This window comes from Lactuca saligna, chromosome 1, assembly GCF_052625555.1.
Source record: "Lactuca saligna cultivar CGN05327 chromosome 1, ASM5262555v1, whole genome shotgun sequence".
Classification (NCBI taxonomy): domain Eukaryota; kingdom Viridiplantae; phylum Streptophyta; class Magnoliopsida; order Asterales; family Asteraceae; genus Lactuca; species Lactuca saligna.
The window spans coordinates 8,113,113-8,137,159 of record NC_136417.1 but is presented as its reverse complement, the minus strand read 5'-3'; the positions used below and the strand labels follow the sequence as shown (position 1 = coordinate 8,137,159).

Sequence of the window (24,047 nt, the reverse complement as noted above, 5' to 3'; positions counted from 1 at the left end):
AGTGATACTTTAAAAAGGTTGAAAACATCTTGAAATATGTGGAGTGAAGGTGTTTCCTTACTCTATCACATAAAGAGTTGGAGTTGTGATGCTTTTTGTTAATCGAGAAACAAAGGATAAACCGAGACCTATCATGTCACACCCCCACACCGGAACGTCGTAAATGTTCGGAGGTTGTGTGCTTTATCTTGGAATATCATTACATAGTATATAATTGAAACATAACATCATCATCATCACACAATATAACAACATTCATTGTTTACATCGAGTATTGTATTTGAATATTACATGCCAAATAGTAAGAGTATGATGAAACAAAATACAACACAATATCCATTAGTTTGTTTCGTTCATCCTGCTTCAACGGTTACCTGAGAATACAAGTTATTTTGAAAACGTTAACATATATAATGTTGGTGATTTCATAAGCAGGCTTGGTATGAAAATGTTTTGTATAGTTTATAAACCCTAGAAAATATGATATTTTCTGAAACTGCAATTGTTTATACAAAAAATGTGAAGATCCATAGGTTTATGTATGAATGATTTCAAAACGTGTATGTATGAGAAGTTTTGCATCATAGTCATTGAAAGTACAAGTGATTAATGTTGATTTCTTCGGAAAACCCGATGTTTTCCGATAAAACGGTATGATCGTTTTTGAATTATTTTACCATCACAACGAATGATTACGAATTCCTTTGATTACTCAGATAGTATTGGATTTATTATGTGAGTCGTTATAACCATGCATGATAATGACTAGTTCGTCTGTCTTAGCATTCTATAGGACACCGAAATTAATCTTAAGATTTTGTCACCCTATACTGGCCAAGTCTAAATGTAGTGAACATCTCAGGTTTTGGGGAGTCACCCCCCGTATAGATCTATACACAAACTCTCACTCTCTAACCAGGAGACTCTGGTTATAACTACAGACTACGATCGACACTCATAGGTGCCGCCCGTTATTACTCACTTAATCCAAATTGAATTTGATTACTCTTAATTAACAACATGATTTTTGTTTACTTGAATAGAAGGTAAGCCTAACAGACGAGGATAAGAGAACCATAAGGTCCTACTAATCCCGTATGTTACCTAAGGTTGTCGAGTATACGAATGCCGCGTTGGCCAAATTCGTATTTGATTACTTGGACCTTACTAGCAATGCTAATGGGCCACTGAGGCCCAATAGCATGTAAAAGCCATTGAGGTTCCCCTTAAACATGTAACTGGGTCACAGAAGTCCCAATAAACATGTCTTAATTTCGTTAGGCCAAAAAGTCATGTTAATGGGCCACAAAGGCCCAACAAGCATGATTTGAGTCTTTTAAGCCCAACCGTTTCATTGTTTAATCGTTTTGTATAGTTCAAAAGTCAGGAGTTCTGTTAGAACAATTGTTAAGTCGTGAAGTCACAAGGTTTGTCGATTGTTTTATAACGATTTTATACTTACGAAAATACATGTATATTTTTCATTCTAATTTAATAAGTTATAATGTGGTATTTTTTACCCAATATATTAATAATTAAATAATTGACTCAAAAATATTGGTTTGACTCATTCAACCATTCTTTAGTAAAAAATGACAATTTAAGTCCAAACTTATCGCAATTTTTGCAAATTTGACCCAAAATCCAAAAACTTTGCATTTTTTATCCTTTTTGGCAAAATGGATCATTTCAACCCTTGAAATAGATTTATTTACTCTTTTTACCCATGGTTTTGGAAAATTTACCATTTTAGCCCCTTAAAATTCATTTTTTTCACAATTTTGGTCCTATGGGCCGAAAAGCCCAAAGTTTGGCCGAATAGATTACAATTTTCATTTCTAGTCCTTTGAAAAGCATATTATTCATAAAAGCTTCTATTTTAACTATTTTGACTATTTTTCCCCAAACTTTTGCTTATTTGACAAAAATAACCCAATAATGAGTTTTATGTTGTAACTTGTTTATTTTAACCCTTATATGGTAGATTTATTTAACTTGTTAAGTGTAATACATCCTAGATCACATGTTTTTCCTCTTTTAACTATAGATCTCGAAATCCCTTTCATTTTTTGGCACATAAATACCACATAAACACAAAAAATCATACATACCATACAAACACACATAGATCTACACATTTTACTTGTATTCTCCCCCATAAATCATGTGAAAACCGAAAATAGAGGGGTATGAACTCACTTGGCTTTGAAGTTTTGGTTTTGATGGATGATATGTAACGTCTAAAATTTTCAACCAATTTAAACTTTTTCAAAAACAACTCATATTCATTAATTCATTACAAAAAGGTTTTCAATTCATTTATTATTAGAGTATTTCCCAGAACCACATCATAAATACATAAAACCCGAGGAGTGGTACGATCACGCCTTTGCCTTGCCACAATCTCCTGAATACCCGAAACAATACGCTAAAAACTATAAGCCCGAAAGCTTAGTGAGTTACCCCCAAAATACCAACCACATATACTATACATATAACATATCATATCATAAACAGAACAACCATGCACTTCGGGTCTACTGTGTGACTGGTCCGCCGCACCGGGCCTTAAGTCCACCTAGTCCACCCTCCGAGTTTAGCAACATACATCGAGTCTGCAGTGTGGTTGGTTCGCCCGTACCGGGCCTTCAACCCACCTGGTCCACTATCTAAGTATACAATACGACTGGTTCGCCCATGTCAGGCCTTCAGTCGGCATGGTCCACTCTCCGAGCCTCGACACGTCTAGTCCGCCCTCATGGGGCCTACAACCTATCTGGACCGCTCGTTGGGCCTTCAGGATATTTGGTCCCCCTGGGTATGTTGGCCTACAACACAAAGCAGGACTCGCTTCAACCCAACCGCAGTCAACCAACCATGTACACATAAACATATAAGCATATAGCAATTCATCACTAAACAACCGATCTAGCAGATCACATACATAACACACTCTAAACAGGATACCAACTTAACCGGTCACTAACATAGCATCATCCTATATACCAAGATTCCGACCTTGACCAAGTCTCTAACATATACCATCCTAACTACCAGGATGCAGACATATAGCAAAGCAATAACATAACAACTACCCGGATTTCCATCCGATAAAGGGTTAGCCTTGGTGCATTAGACCCTGTCGATATAGTGAGGATAACTCACCTGCAACTGCCGACTTGATGAAATAAGACATGCTGCTCCGACCACCAACACGAACTCCACCACTGATCATTACCAAATAACCAAAACCAATAAACACCATTAATTACCAACATACCCTTGGAAGTCAAACTGGTCAACCCTTTGTCAAAGTCAAAGTCCTCAGTCAAAGTCAAACTCCTTGACTGTTTCTACTCGCCGAGTCCACCTGCTGGCTCATCGAGTCCCCATGCTCTAAAAACTCCCATATTGCGACTCAACTCGCCGAATCACCCCAAGACTCGTTGATTCCCCGTTCAACCAGAAAAGGTTAGGACTCTTCGACCAGACTCGCCGAGTACAAGAACAGACTCGACGAGTTGTTCTTCCAACTCGTCGAGTTCCTGCCCATCTTCATACAACTCATCGAGTCTACCCATGTGACTCGCCGAGTTACTATGCGACTCAAGACTGATATCAAGCCCGACTCGCCGAGTCATCTCCCAGACTCGCCGATTCCATACGTAATATCTTCATCCAGACGATCACATGCCATTCCATTGCTTCCCATACATAGATCTGGACTCCTAGGGTCAGATTCACATGTAAAGTTTCCAACTTCACGTGCATGCAAGGCTCAACAAGCTCTAATCAAACTAAAATGGGGGTTTAAGGCAAGGATACTCTCAATCAAGCCCCAAAGTTATCACTGCCCGGGTTCATGAGTTAAGACCAATCTAGATTTGTAGTAGCAACCACAGATCTGAGCCCAATACTCGAAAAGAGACTCATATATGACAATTTGGCCCTAAACTTCATCCATGAACAATCTAAGCACAACAAGGTCAAGGAAACAACTGTTTACCTTCAATCTGATGCCAACAAGCAAGGAAATCAAATCCACTTTGCTCCTCTATGATCCCACCAACTCTTGCTTCAAGTATCCTTCTTCTCCAAGCTCCAAAACACACTTAGATCCTTCTCACTCTCAAATTAGGGTTTGAAATCGATGGGGAAAGCTTTTGGACATCAAAGGGAGTGCAAAAGAGGCTGGGGTGGGTTATACGGTGCTTTATATATGGCACAACCCCCATATTAGGGTTTTCTTCCTTCATCACCAACTCACCGAGTCCAGCCGCCGACTCGTCGAGTCGGTCACCTAACACCTGACCAGAATTGCGACCCGACTCGCAGAGTCAACCTTCCATACTTACACTTAGAACTATAAACTTGTACTTCTGAACTCGAGGTGTTACATGATAAGGTGAATATCTCGGCTCTATCGAGTTCCTTGAAGAAGTTTTCGAACTTAGAGGGTTCTAGGAAGCTAGAACACGAAATGAACCATGTAAGGAGGTGTTCTTTGTTTAAAAATGGAAAACAATGGTTTATGGAAGATGACAACTTACCAATATGGGTGAAACTTTGATGAAGTCCTCTTAAAACATCCACAAACTTGCGAAAATATAGGGGGAGATGGAGGAGTTCATATAGAGAGTTTGAAGTAGTTTTAAATGAGAAAAGATGGTGATGGTGTTGGGCCAAGAGTTTTTAAGGAGGAAGGGAGGAGGATAAGTTGGGCATTACATGGGGGTTTAAGGAATTTAGCCGAGATACATGGGATTGGATGCTTGGATTACCTCTAGACAATAAGGAGGTGGCAACTCACAAATCATCCTTTGTCATATTGTCTCTTTTTTTTATTATTGTTGTTGGGCCGAAGGAGAGCAAGAAAAGAAGAAATGATAAATAATTTGGGCCCTTCATGCTTGATTCCGATATTATGAGGCCCAAATGGGTGGTTCTCGACCCATAAGATGAAAGAGTTTAAGTTTATGTCCCATTAGGGCTAATAAAATTAGTTATGGCCCATTAGATATTATATGAAATATTCTAGGCCCACACAGCCCAAAATGTTTTAGTTTCATGAATGTGGGCTCAATTATAGCCCAAACAGAGTTCTATAGCCCAAAATAGTCAAATTGGAAGCATATTGGCCCATTAGGCCCAATAAGGAAATCCTAGTCCAGATGGACTTAAACCGATATTTATAATGTTTCCAATCTATACTCCGCTAGATGACTGGATCATCATTAACATCTATAACGAGGCCTCTCATTATTTTATTTTGTCACACAACAACTATTACATCTACCCATGTTTTACCCAACACATTTTGTAGATATAAAATACATATACAGTTTAAATCATTGAAAACATGTATAAAACGTTCATCCAGCATAGATAGCAAGTATTCAGATAATATGCACACATAGCAGGTAATTTATATAAAATACTTCATATCTATGTGTAAGCTGAAACTAACTATGCACTCACCTGAGAAGGTGGTGACTCGGTACTCGAACAACGCTTCGTTTACTTTAAAATAATTTCCTTCGACGAAACCTAGTATTATCACCACTAGATTTTAGTCTAATATTACAGTGACTAATTATTAGTCTTATTATTATTATTATTATTATTATTATTATTATTATTATTATTATTATTATTATTATTATTATTATTATTATATAAGCGTTTAAACAATACTTTCCAACCACTATGTACAGACAGGGACCATACATAAGACACCGGAGGGCAGGACCATTTTGGCGTATAGCACTTCTGAAATCCAACAACCCTATGCGGCCCTTTAAACTAGATTCCCCGTACCGTGAGTAGTTAAAAAGATATTATAACGACACTTATACAAGTCATAATAATAGCTCAGATATTTATTATAAATTTATAATAACAATACTAGTGTTAAATATAAAGTATATTTGAAATAGGGTAAGCATAACTTACTTACAAGAGCATTTTAGCTAGGAGTCGGGCTCTGCAGGGGCAGAACTTCGTCGCTGAATCTTTTTAAGAAAGATTCGTGCAGCGCTTCATCGCTCACCTTACTATACTAAAACTACAGAAAGAGAAGTCGAATCACGAGGGACCGAAATGCTCGGGGGATAAGGAGAGAAAGACTCTTGAATCAAGAGAATGGTGCAAGAAATATGAGAGCCCAAGCCTCTTATTTATAGTAATTGAATTTACAAAAACTACCCTCCATAATTACTTAATGACCTTATAGTTATATAAACAACTAAACACCCATTCATAATACTATTTTAAATAGATTTAACGATATTTGCACTAAACTAATGTCGAAAGAACTCAACATTAGTCTTATAATGACCGCATCATCGATACCTTTCTAATGATATATACATATGTATATATATATATGTGTACGTATATATGATTTATACTTTATTTTAATACGTAAATATGCTATTATAATTTGTAACTCGTTCATACGAACTCCGTTTTTGACGTTATTTATATCCAGGCGTAGCTGGAGACGTACTCTACAACTTTCGTTTAGACTCTGTCGGCTAATTTTAACTTTATTTTTAAAGTTATACTTTTGATAGGTCGGGACAATATTGGTCCGTTAAAATCTCATAACTTCTTTATCCGATGTCCATTTTTGTCTGTCTTTTTATCGTTAAGCTACTAATAATGAGATCTTCGATTCTCGTTTAGGTTGTGTCGGCTAAAAACCGCTCGATCTAATACTCGAACTTCGGGTTGTACACCGCTAATCCGAAACTTCGAAAAATCATAACTTCCTCATAAGAAGTCAGATTTGGGCGTTCTTTTATGGATGCTCTCAGGTTAACATATTCTACGTCTTTCATTTAGATTACTGAGGCTAAAATAAGCTATATCATAAATTCACTATCTACGTCTCCCGGTGCCGTGCCGATTTTGCTGTAAAACTTCGACGGGTCATAACTTCTTCGTTATAACTCGGATTTCGACGCTCTTTATATGTACGGAAACCTTGTAACATATACTAAAACTTGGTTGAGATTATTTATTCTTAATAATCTTTTGTCGAAAAATCGTTTTCGACCCCTATTGCCTCTAAATTGACTAGCCCGGATCTATGGGCGTTACAACTTCGTAGCTGAATCTTTTTCTTAATAGATTCTCAAGCACTCTAGTGCTCTATACTTAAAGAGTTAAAGAAAAAAGAAATGAAATCATGAGGGACTGAAATCTCGAGGGTGGAAAGATAAGGATCAAAATTAGCAACGAACTAATAACGGGTGGTCTGTTGTTTATAGAAATGAAACTCTTTGAAAAGCGTGTCGCGTCTCACGTAGGCTGCGTCATGTCCTACATGGTGGGATCTGATTGCACCATGTCACTCGGTTGTAGTTAGGGTTGAGGGCTCTCTAGCTGTCACGTGGCTGCTTGGCAGCCTAGTGTTGGCAACTGCTAGGTAAATTCTCGTTTTATTCGAAAAATGGTAACTTTAACATACAAGCTCTGTTTTTGATGTTATTTATATCCACGTTTTCATAATTTCATGTATTACAACTTTTCATTAGATCTTAACAACTAATTCGCAACATATGTTCATTTTATATTTTATAACCAGGACTGGCATATTATATGTTTGAAAAATCATAACTTCTTCTTACAGACTCCGTTTTTAATGTTTTTTATATTCACGATTTTGTATTTACGTGTAATATAACTTCCATTTACATTAATTCGGCTAAAAAGTAATATATTTTCATTTTGTAATTTATAACAGATATTGACACAATGTGTTGTAATGTGTAACTTCGAAAAATCATAGCTTCTTCATATGAGATCTGTTCCCGACATTTATATCAGCAGATTCGTATTCATGTCTACTAAAACTTTCATATATATTGTAACGACCGAAAAATCCAACCAATTTAATTTTTTTCAAAAACAACCCGATTTCATTAAATTATTACAAAAAGGTTTTCAATACAAATCATTTAGAGTATTCCCAGAATCACATTACTACAAAATCCTGAGGAGCGGTATGATCACGCCTTCGCCTTGCCACGGTCTCCTGAAGAACCTGAAAAACATTAAACCACAACTGTAAGCCTGAAAGCTTATTGAGATACCACCAAAATACCAACCACATATACCATACACATAACATGCTATCTCATAACGAATCACAGAACAACCATGCATATTGGGTTTACTGTGGGACTGGTCCGCCTTGTCGGGCCTTCAGTCCACCTGGTCCACCCTCCGTGTCCATTCATATCCCTCGAGTCTGCAGGGTGGTTGGTCCGCCCGCACTAGGCCTTCAACTCACATGGTCCACTCTCTGAGTCTACAGTATGACTGGTCCGCCCGCATCAGGCCTTCAGTCGGCCTGGTCCACTCTCCGAGCCTCGGCACGTCTGGTCCGCCCTCGTGGGGCCTACAGCCTATCCGGACCGCTCGCTGGGCCTTCGGAATAACTGGTCCGCCCTGGGTATCTTGGCCTACAGCACGAAGCAGGACTCACCTCAACCCTGCTCCAGTCCAAACAACCATGTGCACATAAACAAACAATCACATAACAATTCATAATTAGGCAACCAATCTAGCAGATCACATATCACAACATACTCTAACAGGATACCGACCTAACCAGGTCACTAGCATAGCCTCATCCTACATACCAGGATACCGACCTTAACCAGGTCTCTAACGAATACCACCCTAACTACCAGGATGCAACATATCAAAGCAATAACATAACAACAGATACCCAGATCTCAATCCGATAAAAGGGTCGGCCTTGGTGCCATAGACCCTGTTGATATAGTGAAGATAACTCACCTCAAAACTGCCGACTGAAAGGATAAGATCCCGCTGCTCCGAACTCCGACACGAACTCCTCCACTGAACACCAAAACACTCAACTCAATATATATCCTTAATTACCAAAATACCCCTGGAAGACAACTGGTCAACCTTGGACAAAGTCAAAGTCAACCCCTGACTAACTCTACTCGTCAAGTCAACTTGATGACTCGCCGAGTCCCTATGCTCAGAACTTCCCTCAATCCGCGACCTAACTCGCCGAGTCACCCCGAGACTCGCCGAGTCCAACAACTCTGAGTCCACTCGCACCCAACTTACCGAGTCATCCCTTGACTCACCGATTCTCGACTCAACCAGAAAAATATTAGGACTCTTCGACAAGACTCGCCGAGTCCAAGAACAGACTCGCCGAGTCTAAGGCTATCTTCAACCTACACGCCGAGTTGTTCATCCAACTCGTCGAGTTCCAGCTCATCTTTAAGCAACTCGTCGAGTCCACCCATGTGACTCGCCGAGTACCACCGGTTTGAATCCATACAGAAGCATTCCAGGCCATGCAATTGATACAAAACATAGATCTAGCCTCCTACAATCCATCCATCACGTAAAGTGGCAAACTTTACGTGAATCCAAAGAGATATAGGCCTTATTCACTTTAGATCTAGGGTTTGGGACATGATGGCTTCACTAAGCACTCCACACAGGGACTTTAATGCACTATAGGTCTTCAATATTCCAGATCTGAGGTAGCAACCTCACATCTAACCTCCAAACTCCAAAACATACCAAGATAAGCTCCCCATAAACCCCAAAATGATGAATCCATATGAGTGATAGCCCAAGAACGAGATATTACCTCAAAAGAATGCCCCAACTGCAATGAAACTCGAATCCAAGCAAAGCCCTTTGATCCAAGCCTCTTCTCCTTCAAGATTTCTTCATCAAACACCTCCCCGAGCTCCAAATGCACTCCAATCTTCTTCAATCACGCTTTCTAGGGTTTTTGGACTTCAAGGGGGATCAAAGAGGCTGGGGATAGGATATAATGTTCTTTAAATAGGGCTCATTCCCCGGATTTAGGGTTTTCTCCACTCAGCACCTACTCGCCGAGTCCATCTTTGGACTCGCCGAGTAGGCCACTTGACTCGCGACCCTACTCGCCGAGTCCATCCATGGACTCGCCGAATTGCCCTTCAAAATTTACACTTTTAGTCCTTCAACTCTACTCTTGCTATTCCGGGATGTTACATATATTATTTATTCTATTTATAAAAGTAACTCTATTATCATTTATATACAAATAACATTTATACAAACACATATCACATGCGAGGAATTATTATTTATTTATTTTAAAGATAATTTACATTATGTCAGTAACAATTCTTTGACCAAATGTTTAACAAAAACACGTGGGTGTTACAGTATGACATTGTCGTCACGCCACACCTTACATTATTTAGAACATTGATCGTTATGTTTTCATAAATAACTTGAATATATATATATATATATATATATATATATATATATATATATATATATATATATATATATATATATATATATCATTAGGAGTTATCTCCTAACTAAATCTTTAGAATTTATATGGTTTCCCAAGTTAAATGATTCATATCCTAATTATGACTCATTTAGGGTTTATGTATCATTATAAATACGATATTCGCCATATAATTAAAAGAATTTTGAGATTTTAATAAACTTTATGAAAGAATTTGTGAAATTTCTTAAGAACATAGATTGTTCTTGTTGTTATTTACTACCGTTAAGGTTGATCGCTTTTTTTTTTTTTTTTTTTTGCATCATTTGGTATCAGAGCTCAGATAAGATGGTCGATCATGGAAGATCTCACATACCTACAAACCATGACAATGTAGGGGCATGAGGATGAAGTAACTAGCACTTGAAACTCGCACGATATACAAATAATACAAAAAAACATTATGACCGAATACTTGAGACGACGAGTGCATGAACTCGAGTTGTTGCATCAGGACTCGCCGGGAGAAAAGACTAATTCAATACTAAATGTTTGAGATGACGACTACAAGGAGGTCAATTGTTTTTCTAGGTCGGGATTAGATCACCACGAAGGATGGATACAATTACAATCCATCAAGGAACATTGGTGTGAAGGTTTGGTTTCATGAGTTAACATGACATGCTCACCCTGGTCTTATCCTTTATAAATATACACTTAGACTTTGTTTACATTTAAACAAATTGTATGCGGAGAGCAGGATGCAAGTGAGATCGATCCATTTTGTGATACCGAATCCGTGTATGATACAAAACCCGCCTACTCCGTGACACCGAAATTGGAGACGGAACTATTCAAAAATAAGTTGGTGTTGAAAACCATATATTTTTTCCAAAGTATGTGATTACAAAAACCGGTGACTATAATGTACACAATGGGTTTTAATGGTTTTACATATTTCATGAACATAATATTCCACCTAATGATATGCAACAAATCACATGTGAAACATCCAATGAGCACATTGATATAACCTTTGATCATGAGTGCTTTTCTGTTAAGTGCATTTGTGTTTGTTTTGAAGTATAGACGTGTTTGCCTTTTGGAAACTTTGGACGAGAGGTATTTGTTTTGAAGACTTGAGGACGAGTCATTTGCAAGAAAGGGAGAATGATGCAAGGAGTTTCAAAGATAACTTAAAGATTTATTTTTATCAGTGTTATTATTTTTCAAAATTTTCTTGTTCTATTGAGATTTGTCCTAATTAGGAATCGTCTCACAATTGGATAAAATGTTAAAAATTTATATTCTTTCTTAAATTAGATGATTCATACCATGATTAAGATTTCATTTTAGGGTTCTAGATTATTATAAAAATGATAGCCATCGTAGAATTAAAACGGGTTTGAGGCTATAATAAAGTTTATGAAATAATTTGTGGAAATTTTTAAGAACATATTCTTGTTGTTCATTGCTATCATTGAGTCTGGTTATTTTTGTTTCATGTTTATTTTTGCATCACATTATGGCAATTTGAAGTAAAATTTATGATTTAGGGTTGTTAAAAGCTTTGTTGTCATATATGGAAGTTATTAAATCTCATTTGAGGCTAAACAATTGTTATGTGTTTTTCAAGCGATTGTATCATCACTCTTTGATCTTCGTATAATCATGTTTGGAAGTGAAAATCAACATAATGAAGTGTTAATACACATTTATGACCCTTGAAAGTGGTATGGATAAGCTAGGAATTGTTTAGAACAAGGTTGGATATCCTTACATATCAAATCACTTGAAAATATTGTTCAAACACTTAACTTGGTAGAGTTAGGGCTATGCCTTAGGTTGACTCAATCGAGCATTTAGCTGTTAAATGCCAAAAATAGGCAAACTTGTTTTAGTCACTAGTTTTGCATACACACTTCAAATTTGGTCCAATTTTACCTATGGTCTTTTAAGAACTTACAAATGATTTTAAACCATATAATTTCATATTTCGAGTTAAAAACTTAATAAGTTATTTAATAGACCATTGAAGGGTATTTGACAAAACTATTATTGTAATTAGATAATCACTAAGTCCACTAACAAATATAGAAGGGAACTGAAGTGTGTAAGGATTTTCTAAAAGACTTCAGGTAAGTAAATACCAAAAGTACATGTCCTTATCATCTATTCTTGATAGATGTTTTGGTTTAATTATAGAACTGTTTTTTGTTATATAGTTAACTACATGTATGTTGATGCAATCATGAAACATATTTTGAAAGTGTGTTCACTTGGTGATCATCACATTTTGTTTGGAAACTTTTTATGCATCCACATTGTGCATTTCACTTAGGATGAATTGACTTGAGTGTTTCTCGAATAGGTGTGGACTTAACTTCCATTTCGTTTGCGTGGTGGTTTTGGTTTTCATCCTTACAGGACTGTTAACTTAACGTGCTTAAAGATGGACTTTGCAAACCCATTTTATGGTATCATGTGAGATGATTACATGTCTCAAAAATGGTTGTTTAATGTTGGGGACTCTAAACGGTTTGTGGGTGTGATGTAGCTACCTTATTCATGTTATTAGACCACCGAGATCCTTAAAATGAAAAAGGCTTGTTTCATAAACCTTTTAGTTTATAAACACTACTTCCTCATAACTCTTATATAGTGCCAATTCTTGTTTGATCAATCTTTTGGTTTATGAACACTACTTCCTTATAACTCTTATAGGTTTCCATAGTTGTAATTGGTATTTCATAACATGCCTTACAAACCTTGATTGCATGAATTTGATTATGATATATATTCATGTGCCATTAGTAGTAACGTCAACCCACTATCAATATACATATACTATAATATATTTTATGTTGTAAATTTTATAAATTTGTCTAAAAACCCTAAGGGGAGAATATAATTACATAAAATTTATAATGATTCATTTGACAAATGGTATCATCATGTAAACACAATGTTCATGATAGATTTTATTGGAGCCAATTATGACAAACTTCTTTGCATAAAGAAGATCACAATAACTCACAACACAAAGGTGATAATGTACGTATGTATGTGGATAACTAGAAGAATCAAGTCGAAAATTCATCTATCCATTCGTTTTATTTTTCCTCATTTACATTATTTTTGTAATTCTTAATTGTAGTTGGGACATTGTAACTATTGTGTGTTCATTTTAAATAAGTAAAGTTCGTGTTTGCTTACTCCATAAATCAAAATTTCGGCCTTTAAATTAGTCTCGCTTGCACATATTCTACTTAAGATAGTCGTTACAAAATCATTAAGATATTGATACTATATGTCGTCAGACATACATATATACAAATACGTTATACATCCATTATAACTACATCAAGCCGAATGTTACCATAAAAGTATACAATACTTGATATAAATACTTTAGCCAATACATATGCAAACCAATAGCCTTATTCTCTTAGTTGCTTATTTCTTCGATCATATGCAAACCTAGGGTGGAATTGGTACGGTATCAATCATTTTTTCACTAAACCGTGTACCGTACTAATTATAATTGGTATAAAAAAATTTCTACCACTAGGGTACCGTGTACAGTTGGTACCAACCTGTTTGGCTACCAATAAGTTTGTTTGGTAAATGTTTGTAATGATATATACCAACATGTATGACGTTTTTGCGAATCACGATTTCCGTGTTCTCGAGCATTGTGAAACATAAACTAAGTTTTGTAAACAAGACTTTTGTAATGGTTGTGATTGAAGATTGGCTTCATAATGATTTTATTAACTTCTACCATTAGTTTATAAATTAAAGCAGTGGAGGAAAATTAGACACACCAACATGAGTTTAAACTTTATAAATATGCTAAATGCTAATATTTAAGCTCTTAAATCTTAAACACCAAACATACTAAAATTATATATATATATATATATATATATATATATATATATATATATATATATATATATATACTTTATAAATATGCTAAATGCTAATATTTAAGCTCTTAAATCTTAAACACCAAACATACTAAAATTATATATATATATATATATATATATATATATATATATATATATATATATATATATATATATATATATTTATCAAATTGATTAGTATTGTACTACCGTGGTATTGAAAATTTTATACTACTATCATACCATGATTATTCGATTGGTATAGTAGTATCAACCAAACATATGGTTGCTAATATTCTTGTTTCGGTTGGTAACAAATTAATTGAATTTTCGTGATATATTTTTGCCGGCCCTATGCAATCCAATAGCCACAACGTAACACCCTTTTTGATGTTAATGTGAATAAAAATATCTTACTTTGAAAGTGAATGTTATTTTTCTATGTGTGATTAGTAGTATAATATTGCTTTTTTACGTTAACAAGCTTGAACATAATAATTAAATATTTGTATGAATTTAAATAAACAAAAATAGAAAGTCCTTAGAAAATTATAAACATTACATTTCAACGTAACTATATCAACAAACATAAAAAACAATAATATAAACTATAGAAAAGTGAAAAAGTAAATATATAATACACTATTTCTTTATTATTTATTTGAAATAGTTATTTTGAATTTAACATGATAAATAAATGTAACGTTAACGTATACTTTTCTTAATAGAAAAATATTTGTAAGTAACATATACTTGCGTAGCAATTGGTAAAGTGTGAGATTTGGGGATGAACTGGCAGGGACAAAAAAGTAATAGTTCACATATAAAACGCGATGATGCATTATGGAATGATGATGATGATGCATCATGGTTGATGGATGGATCATGATAACACATTAAAATTCCATACATCATGCGATTGAGAGAAGAAGTGGATTTGACTTCCTTTGATGAGAGAGAGAATAGAAAGGTAAAGAATGGAATGAGGAAAATTCAATCGGATACAATTCTACTTTGACGTCCGCTAGGAGAACAACACACTCTCTCTCTACTTTCTCTCTCTAAACTTACAGCGAAGAACAGGAATTTCCTCTCATATCTCCAGAAAGAGAAAGATTGAAGACAACCTGTCACTGAAGAAGGTTGAAGTTCTATCAAAAAAAACCCTAGAAGTTTGCACACGGAAGACTACCTATTATGTTTGTCTATGAAACAAGGAGAATAGAAGAAAAGTGAACAGTAGACAAGTGTCTCCTGGAGCAGAATTTACATCGCCACTGAATTCGTTACTCTGGTGCGTATTCTGATTATGTAGTTTCCTGAATGTCTTTTTATTATTGTTGCTTTGTTAGATTATTTTATTGAAAAGGTAAGCTGTTTTTGATTGTAACCCTAGCTAATCACACTCAATTCAGTTCTGAATCGAACTTTCTTTTTCTTTTCTTCGAGTCATGCTCTGAGTTGCATTTGATATGCGAAGCTTATTGTTAACTGTGTTTATTTATTTTTTAATATTAGCTTAAATCGTGTTGCTATTTCTGTTAGATTTTCGTTGTTTAACTGTTTAGGTTCTCGAATGAAAGCTTATTTTAGTTATCTTATCGTTCTATTCATCGTCAATATTTAGTTTTAGCTTCTCACGTTTTCCGATTTGAACGTTACGCATATCAAGTTGTTTCTAATTTAGTTGTGTGGGGAGAATGGCGTTAAAAGAGTTAGCACGTAATTTGTGTGTTCAAAGGCTGGATACTGTTAAATGCGTACTTTATTTTTAGAAGAATATGTGTATGTTAACAGATTTACAATTATGCAGAGATCAATGAGAGAGCTCACTGAAGATTGGTACTTTCTAACATCTAAGACAACACTAGGATGTTCAAGGCTAAACCTTATCTTGGAATTTTCAGTAATAGACTCCTGTTTGTTAACATTCAACAATATAAGCCAGTTGTCAAGAGTTTCCACTCCTTTTGGTGCACAAAAAGGACTCAGGAGTGCGAACAAACTGCCAATTGCTTGATGGTTTGAGTGATACCTTACATGCTTACTTGTCTGATAGCTCTCTCAGTGTGTTAGATCCTTAGGCTCAAAAAATTTTGTGAGTTGATGTCGTTTTAGGTTGTACCTGTTATTTAGAAAAGTTTTGACAGTTTTTTCTTTTGGAAGATGGTACCTCCAGGGCCACCCACTCCACTTGCTGGTGCGCAGTCTGTTCCATCTTCCTTGTTGCGGTCAAATTCGGGTTTATTGGGTGGTCAAGGGGGCTCTATGCCTTCTCAGTCCGGCTTTCCTTCCCTTGTTTCACCACGCACTCAGTTTAATAACATGAACATGCTTGGAAATGTGCCAAATGTATCTTCCCTCCTTCATCAATCCTATGGTAATGGAGGGCCAAGTTCAGGGATGTCCAGCTCCGGGAACACCCTCAGGGGTATAATTGACAATGGAGCCGACACTGATATTTTGTCCAACATAGGAAACGGGATGGGTTTCAATGCCCCTTCTTCATCTCTTGGTCCATCAAATATGGTACACTCAAATGCACCAGGTCAAGGTCAAGTCCCTGGTCAACATTTTCCAAATTCATCCGGGAACCAGATCTTGCCAGATCAGCAACAGGGCCAACAGCGTGAACCCTCAAACATGCGACAGACTCAGCAGTCTTTGCAGCAGTATGGTGTCCCCAACAATAACCATCAACAGCAGCAGTATCAAACCAGTCAAGGCGGTTTAGGTGGTGTTGGCCAGGTGAAGATGGAGCCACAGGTGGCAAATGACCAACACGGGCAAAACCCTCAACAGATGCAAGCCTTGAGAAACCTTGGTCCGGTTAAAATGGAATCACAGGTTCAAACCATGAGAAACTTACCACCTGTAAAAATGGAGCCCCAACACTCTGACCAGTCATTGTTTCTGCATCAACAGCAACAGCAACAGCAGCAGCAACAACAACAGCAGCAGCAACAACAGCAACAGCTGCTTCACATGTCCAGGCAATCTCCTCAGGCTTCTGCTGCACAAATGAATATGCTGCAGCAACAAAGATACTTGCAGCTACAACATCAACAACAACAGCAGCTTTTAAAGAGCATTCCTCAGCAACGCACCTCAATTCAACCACAGTTTCAACAACAAAATTTAGCAATGAGGTCAGCTGCAAAGCCTGTGTATGAACCAGGAATGTGTGCAAGGCGGCTGACTCACTACATGTATCAGCAACAACATAGGCCTGAAGTAAGACTTGCATAATTAAAAAACACGTTAGTAGACTAAGGTAAAGTTTGGAGTGTTTTAATGTGGTGTTTATTCTCTATTCTTTTGCAGGACAACAACATTGAGTTTTGGAGAAAATTTGTTGCTGAATACTTTGCACCTAATGCTAGGAAGAAATGGTGTGTTTCTTTGTATGGAAATGGACGTCATACTACTGGAGTTTTTCCTCAGGTGAGTTTGTATATCAGCTATGTCAGAGACTCGATAAATATCAGCAATGTTTGGTTTTAAAGATAACTTTATGATCATGCAGGACGTATGGCACTGTGAGATATGCAATAAGAAACCAGGCCGTGGCTTTGGTATGTGTTTTTTGTTTTCCATCCCCAAGTATATTAGTTTTACAGTTGCTTTGTGTCTTTAGCTAATTAATATGTGTGAATGTATTTTCAGAGGCTACTGTGGAAGTTCTTCCCAGGCTTTTTAAAATAAAGTATGAAAGTGGGACACTGGAGGAGCTTCTTTATGTTGATATGCCTCGAGAGTATCAGAATTCTTCGGGTCAAATTGTCCTGGACTATGCAAAAGCCATACAAGAAAGTGTTTTTGAGCAACTGCGGGTTGTACGTGATGGTCAACTACGGATTGTCTTCTCTGCAGATTTGAAGGTTTATCATTTATGTTTGATATTTGTGTCATAAATAGGTGGATTTTGCTTGAGTACATGTGTACTAAATCGTTTTTCTGCAACATGCAGATATGTTCTTGGGAATTCTGTGCTCGGCGCCATGAAGAGCTTATTCCTAGGAGATTGCTGATACCACAGGTACTGATGATAATTTTTTTTGGAAAAAAATGCAAGAAACAACAATGAACCTTACAGATTTATTATTATAGCATTGTTCTTTCATATCTTTTTATTACAGCACTGTAATTCAAAAAATATAGTTTCTTTTAGTTATCACATTGCTATAATGTGTAGATTTGTCAAAGTACAATGCCCTAATAAGAAATAATTTAACAGTAAAGTTGGAAGTACAATGCTATAGTAAAAATAAAATATATATTGCTATTTTGTTGATATATTTGTTAATGTTTGATAATACAAACAAATAAGTTAATCTATACTGACTACTGAGCTGTTGACTTTCTTTTACAGGTTAGTCAACTTGGTAACGCAGCTCAGAAATACCAGGCTTCAACTCAAAGTGCTTCATCAAGTTTATCTGTACCAGAATTGCAGAACAATTGTAATATGTAAGTCTCAAACTTGGTTTTTTTTTTTTACCTTTAATGTTTTGATGATTTCCATATCATATGTTTGTTTCACTGTATGTTCCTATGATGCTCTTTAATTCTCTCTCCACATATCACACACGGACACAAATCTCTTTGCTTTCTATTTACAGTTTTATAAGTTGTATCTGACAACAAAATCATTTGGAAGACTATCGTTTTTCAATAATAAAGCTATATCTTTATACAAAAGTAGTATATTAATCAATGTTGGTAATTATTGTTGCAACTTTGTAAGATTTTTACTTTAAAAGTAACTGGTATGCATTTAGATTTTTACCTCTAAACACATACTCACCTTTGAATTTGTTTGTTAGTATCAAGATTTTTAAAATATATAATCTTTCAGGTTTGTTGCTTCGGCTCGTCAATTGGCGAAAGCATTGGAAGTTCCATTAGTTAATGATTTAGGGTATACAAAGAGATACGTCCGATGCCTTCAGGTAATCTTTTTTTACAATTGGTTTTTACTTTTTACGTTGTTCCTTCTTCTACTTGTTACATAACATGATATTTTACTGGCTTTTTCTGCAGATATCAGAAGTGGTGAATAGCATGAAGGATTTGATTGATTACAGCCGAGAAACTAGGACTGGGCCTATGGGTAAGCTTGTTAAATTTGTTTTACTGAAAGGTCAATAATGTTTTAATTTGCACACTTGTATCATATTTAGTAACTGTGTAGATATTGTTAAAAATATATTAACTGATCCAATAAATGATCCAGTAAATCGAGTTATTTATGACTGGATCGATTAAAACCATCTAGATTAGATCCATTTAAACACAAAACATCAATAAAGACACTAAGTAATTTTGTATCATACAAATCTCTTAAGCGACTTAAGTATTTGGATAAAACCTATATTTTCTCAGGACACTCGTATTGCACAATTGATGGCTAGCTTTTTACCCTTGTGGTTTTGGGTTTATTTACTTTTAAAGTAATTTATTATAAAGAAATTTCCAAAAATATTAAACACTTATGCTATATTAACATAATGAAAATCTACTTTGTTATCTATTTTAATCCAATAAGATACATCAAACTTTACTTTAGCATATTAAATTTTGTAACTTCGGCACTATTAAATACCTACAATTGCAATTTCTTTTTACAGATTTTTGTATGTTTTTATACTATATTATATAAGTTAAGAACCAATAGTAAATATTGATAATTTTGTGCATATAGTAGTTCATAATTTATCAAATAAATAAAATTTTCCATTATCTTGTGTGTTTGTATATATGTATATGTATGTGTATGTGTGTATGCATGTTTGTGTGTGTGTGTGTGTACACACACACACACACACATATATATATATATATATATATATATGTATGTATGTATGCATATCTGTGTGTATACATATACACATTGGTTCTCGTTAAACAACACAATTTTTTTTTTGTTTTATTTATATTAATGTTCTCATCCTCTTTGTTCATGATCACCAATCTCGTTTGCAGTCTATATCTTTATACATGAAATCCAGTAATACATAATTCATCTTGGGATGCTAAAGCATAAACAGCATTGTTGAAGGTTAATCATATGTGTTGCTATACATAGTAATAGAAAATGTAACAAATAAATAGCAAAAACGTTGAAATATACATATACAAGTAATGTAATGAGTAATAACAAATAAAGTTTGCGAAACATTTACGACCGACGTAATAAACACAATCACGTTATTTGAAATATAGATGTAAACAAATTAAAAAACCAAACACAATGAATTTAATAAATATCTTACCTAGAGATAACTAACATCCGTTTTTTATTCCTGAATTATCTTAAAACTTATATACAATGAGTTTAGTAGATTACATGGCCTTCTTAGGCAAACTATAATGCATTTAAGCTATAAAAAACAAAGAATACGACGGACAAAATACTCTTTCTATCGTACAACAATAATATTTAATAATATTCTCTAAATAACTAAAATTAAATTTAAAATATACCATTAAACCAAACATAAAATTAATAATATATCAGAAAAGGTAGCCTTTTAAAAAACATTTTCTTTGTTTACGAAACCGAGTTGTTAACGTATAGATTTATATGACCAAATAAACATATTTGACACAAAACCACTCACTTGATGTTTGTCATTCTCTTCTTTGCTCATCATAGTTGATCATATCTTTTTTTCAACTTAAGATGATTATCTCTGCTTGGCTTCATTTATAAATGCAGTACAAGTTACAACAACAAAGAATCAGAGTTTTTTATTTGGTCTAGCCAGACATAATAGTAATACGATTTTATAAAACAAATATCATAGTGTATAATAATAAAAAAACATAAATAATATCAACCAAAAATATATTTTTATCAACTTCTCTTCATCCTAAGACCCTTAACTATTGGTTTGAGCAATATCATCCCTTCTCTTATGAAATGGTAGTCAGTAATTCAAAAAGAGTTAATCTCGTATACCATATAACTTATTAAGATGTAAAAATGTAGCCAAATTACTTGCATATGAACATGAATGATTTACTAATGATAATCAAGTTATAGAAAAATTACCTCTTCTTTTTTTTTCCTCTCGTGTGATGCTTTACATGGACTTGGCTTTGTTTGCTTTCCTTATTCTAACTGCATTCTTCTTTAACAAATGTATGTAACTTCTTTCAGCTGCATAATTAATATTGTTAGGTGCAACTCTTTCTGTTATGAAACATTAAATAAAAATACAATTTTACAAAAAAATTATACATTGCAATATGTTTTTTCTTTCTTATTGTTTCATGTTTCATTTTTTAAAAAAGTTAGCCCGCACATTCAGTTCATGAAGAGTAAAACATTAAGTGCATGAAGGACATACCATTATCATTTTCTGCAACAAACTTGTGAAATTTTCTGTTGAAATCTGCTATACAGTAAAGGGAAAATTATATAAAAGTCATTATATGTTGGCCACTTTTCTGGTTTAATTACTGTGAATCAGTTTAATCTAATAAAGCCATCCAATTTTGATGCTTTTTTCAAATTGACCACTAATAACCTTCTATAGCCGGTTCCAGATTTTTTTTTTGCTTATGTCATTTTTAATGAAAACCAAAATGTAGTGGCTTTTATGTATTTTGCCATTCTTTTTAAAAGTGACATAAGCAAATTAACCTGGAAACCTGCTATAGAAGGTGACAGTAATCGATTTGAAAAAAGTGTCCAAATAGGGTGGTGGTTTTATTGGAAAAAATTGATTTTGCAAGCGGTGCAACCGAAAGTGTCCAAAATATAGTGGCTTTTATGCAATTAAATAAATGGACATATGGATGAGTAATTTGAAATATATTTTCTTTCATACATACTTGTAGAGGTTTATGTTATGCAATTGATCATATAATAGAATATGATGTAGCAAAAGAATCTCTATGCAACAAAGTAGAAAACCTATTTCCCATTGTTTTTGAATAAAACATATATAGTATTAATGATAATTTCCCATGTTTTTATTTTGTGGATTTTGTGTATGTGAACACCTATGATAATATGTATGAACATATACTATCGCTTATATTAATCCAAAAGTCATGCATGAAAAGAAAAGCTGTGAAGGGGTTATAAAATTCACATATTATTTTTGTCCTTGACAGAGAGCTTAGCAAAATTTCCGCGAAGGACATCTTCAACAAGTTCGTTTCACAATCAATCCCAACAAGCGGAAGAACAACAAAAGCAACAAATGCATCAAACAACATCAAACAACGAAACATCTGCTATGCATATCACATCCACTAATGGCATGCCAAGTGTAAATAACTCTAACTCGGCACCCCCAACTCCTTCCAGCAGCACCATCGCCGGCCTCCTCCACCAGAACTCCATGAATTCCCGCCACCAAAATCCATATGCCGCTGCCGCCGGCGGAATCCAGATTCCCTCCCCTGGATCCTCCAGTACAGTTCCACCCCCACCTAACCCTAACCCTAACCCTTCCCCTTCCCCTTTCCAATCCCCAACGGCATCACTTTCTAACAGCGCGATGGCGGTGTCGGTCCCTGATGCCGATGCCAACGACTCGCAAAGCTCGGTCCAGAAAATAATACAGGAAATGATGATGTCATCACAACTGGGAGGTGGTGGTAATGATTCGGGTCTTGTCGGGAATGGGAATGGGAACAGCATCATTACGAGCGGTGGAATTGGGGGGATGGGTGGTCATCAAGCGGGTATGATGAACGGAATGCGAGCTGCAATGGGCGGTCATAATTCTTTGAGTATGAACGGAAGGGTAGCAATGTCAATGGCAGCTAGGGACCAGATGATGAACCATCAACATCAGCAACATCAACAACATCAGCATCAGCATCAACATCAACAACATCAACATCAACAGCATCAGCAGCAACAGGATCTGGGGAGCCAATTGCTTAACGGTCTTGGAGCTGTGAATGGGTTCAATAATTTACCTTTTGACTGGAAACCATCTCCATAAAAAGTTACATTGTTCAAACTATTCTATAAAATGCAGTGGGAGATTTTTAAATCAAAAGGTACACACTGGCATAGTGGCATGCATGCATGATGATGATGATGATGGTCATGGGGGTGAGATACAATATATATTATATATTTAGGGACTGGACAAAAAGAAATGAAAGGAAAGAAAGTAAAGTAAGTTGGTGTCCTGCATTGTACTACTAATTCCAGAGATGAAAGGAAAGATATAGCATGATGGGAGTCGGTTCTATTTTTCATTTTCTTTTTTTGTTTCTGGTTGATGATTTTTGTTTTTTTTTTTTTTCTTCTTTGCATGGGAATGGTTTTTTTCTTTTCTTTTTCTTATGTTGGTTGATTTTGTTGGGATCTGGGATACCTTTTAATGATTGGAAGTGGGGTATGGCGCCCCCTAAAGTAATGTTGTTGACAAGGAAAAGGGAAGTATCAGCAGGTGGGGGATGGTTTCTGCCCGATACACTCTTTGTAGTAGTATGATGTCTGAGTGCTATATCTCTCTGTCTCCTATCTCTTTCTCCACTAGAAGTGAGTGTATATATTCTATGGAATGTTGGAGCAGTTTAATGTAGAATTTAGTATTTTTCTTGCTTCATATTTTACTTGATTCATACTCCCTTTGTAGCCAAGGATTCTCTTATGTTTGCTACGCAGGACATGACATGACAAAACATGATTGATTTGTACTGCATTTGGCATGAATTGAATCGATACTAGATTGGATTTTTCTTTGTTCCAACCAAAGGCTTGTTTTCAATCTCTATATGTGAAAGTTGTGAATGCATTTAATCCGCTCATCCTAATCATCAAAAATAGTCTTAACAAGATGATCCAGTATTGAATGTAT

The 24,047-nt window shown here is 35.3% G+C and overlaps 1 protein-coding gene across 3 annotated transcripts; it reads left to right on the top strand.

The window, feature by feature from the left end:
- Positions 1 to 15,151: 15,151 nt before the first annotated feature.
- On the top strand, positions 15,152 to 23,795 carry SEU (SEUSS transcriptional co-regulator). 3 transcript variants are annotated; one of them, XM_078993226.1, is made up of 11 exons: positions 15,152 to 15,505; positions 16,025 to 16,309; positions 16,378 to 17,445; positions 17,536 to 17,655; positions 17,738 to 17,786; positions 17,878 to 18,092; positions 18,182 to 18,250; positions 18,584 to 18,681; positions 19,070 to 19,163; positions 19,255 to 19,324; positions 22,339 to 23,795. In XM_078993226.1, exons 3-11 carry the CDS (start codon positions 16,378 to 16,380, stop codon positions 23,178 to 23,180), a joined length of 2,625 nt encoding a protein of 874 aa, XP_078849352.1. In that variant the 5' UTR covers positions 15,152 to 15,505; positions 16,025 to 16,309; the 3' UTR covers positions 23,181 to 23,795. The 3 variants fall into 3 exon arrangements, with proteins under 3 accessions (XP_078849352.1, XP_078849393.1, XP_078849346.1); XM_078993267.1 differs by lacking the exon at positions 16,025 to 16,309; XM_078993220.1 differs by having other exon boundaries at positions 16,025 to 17,445.
- Positions 23,796 to 24,047: the final 252 nt, after the last annotated feature.

Bases quoted from the DNA above. Each gene is read 5' to 3' on its own strand.
- SEU (XM_078993267.1), top strand. From the start codon at position 16,378: ATGGTACCTCCAGGGCCACCCACTCCACTTGCTGGTGCGCAGTCTGTT. The intron at 17,446-17,535 runs GTAAGACTTGCA...ATTCTTTTGCAG, and splicing joins AGCAACAACATAGGCCTGAA to GACAACAACATTGAGTTTTG. The intron at 19,164-19,254 runs GTAATCTTTTTT...CTTTTTCTGCAG, and splicing joins GATACGTCCGATGCCTTCAG to ATATCAGAAGTGGTGAATAG.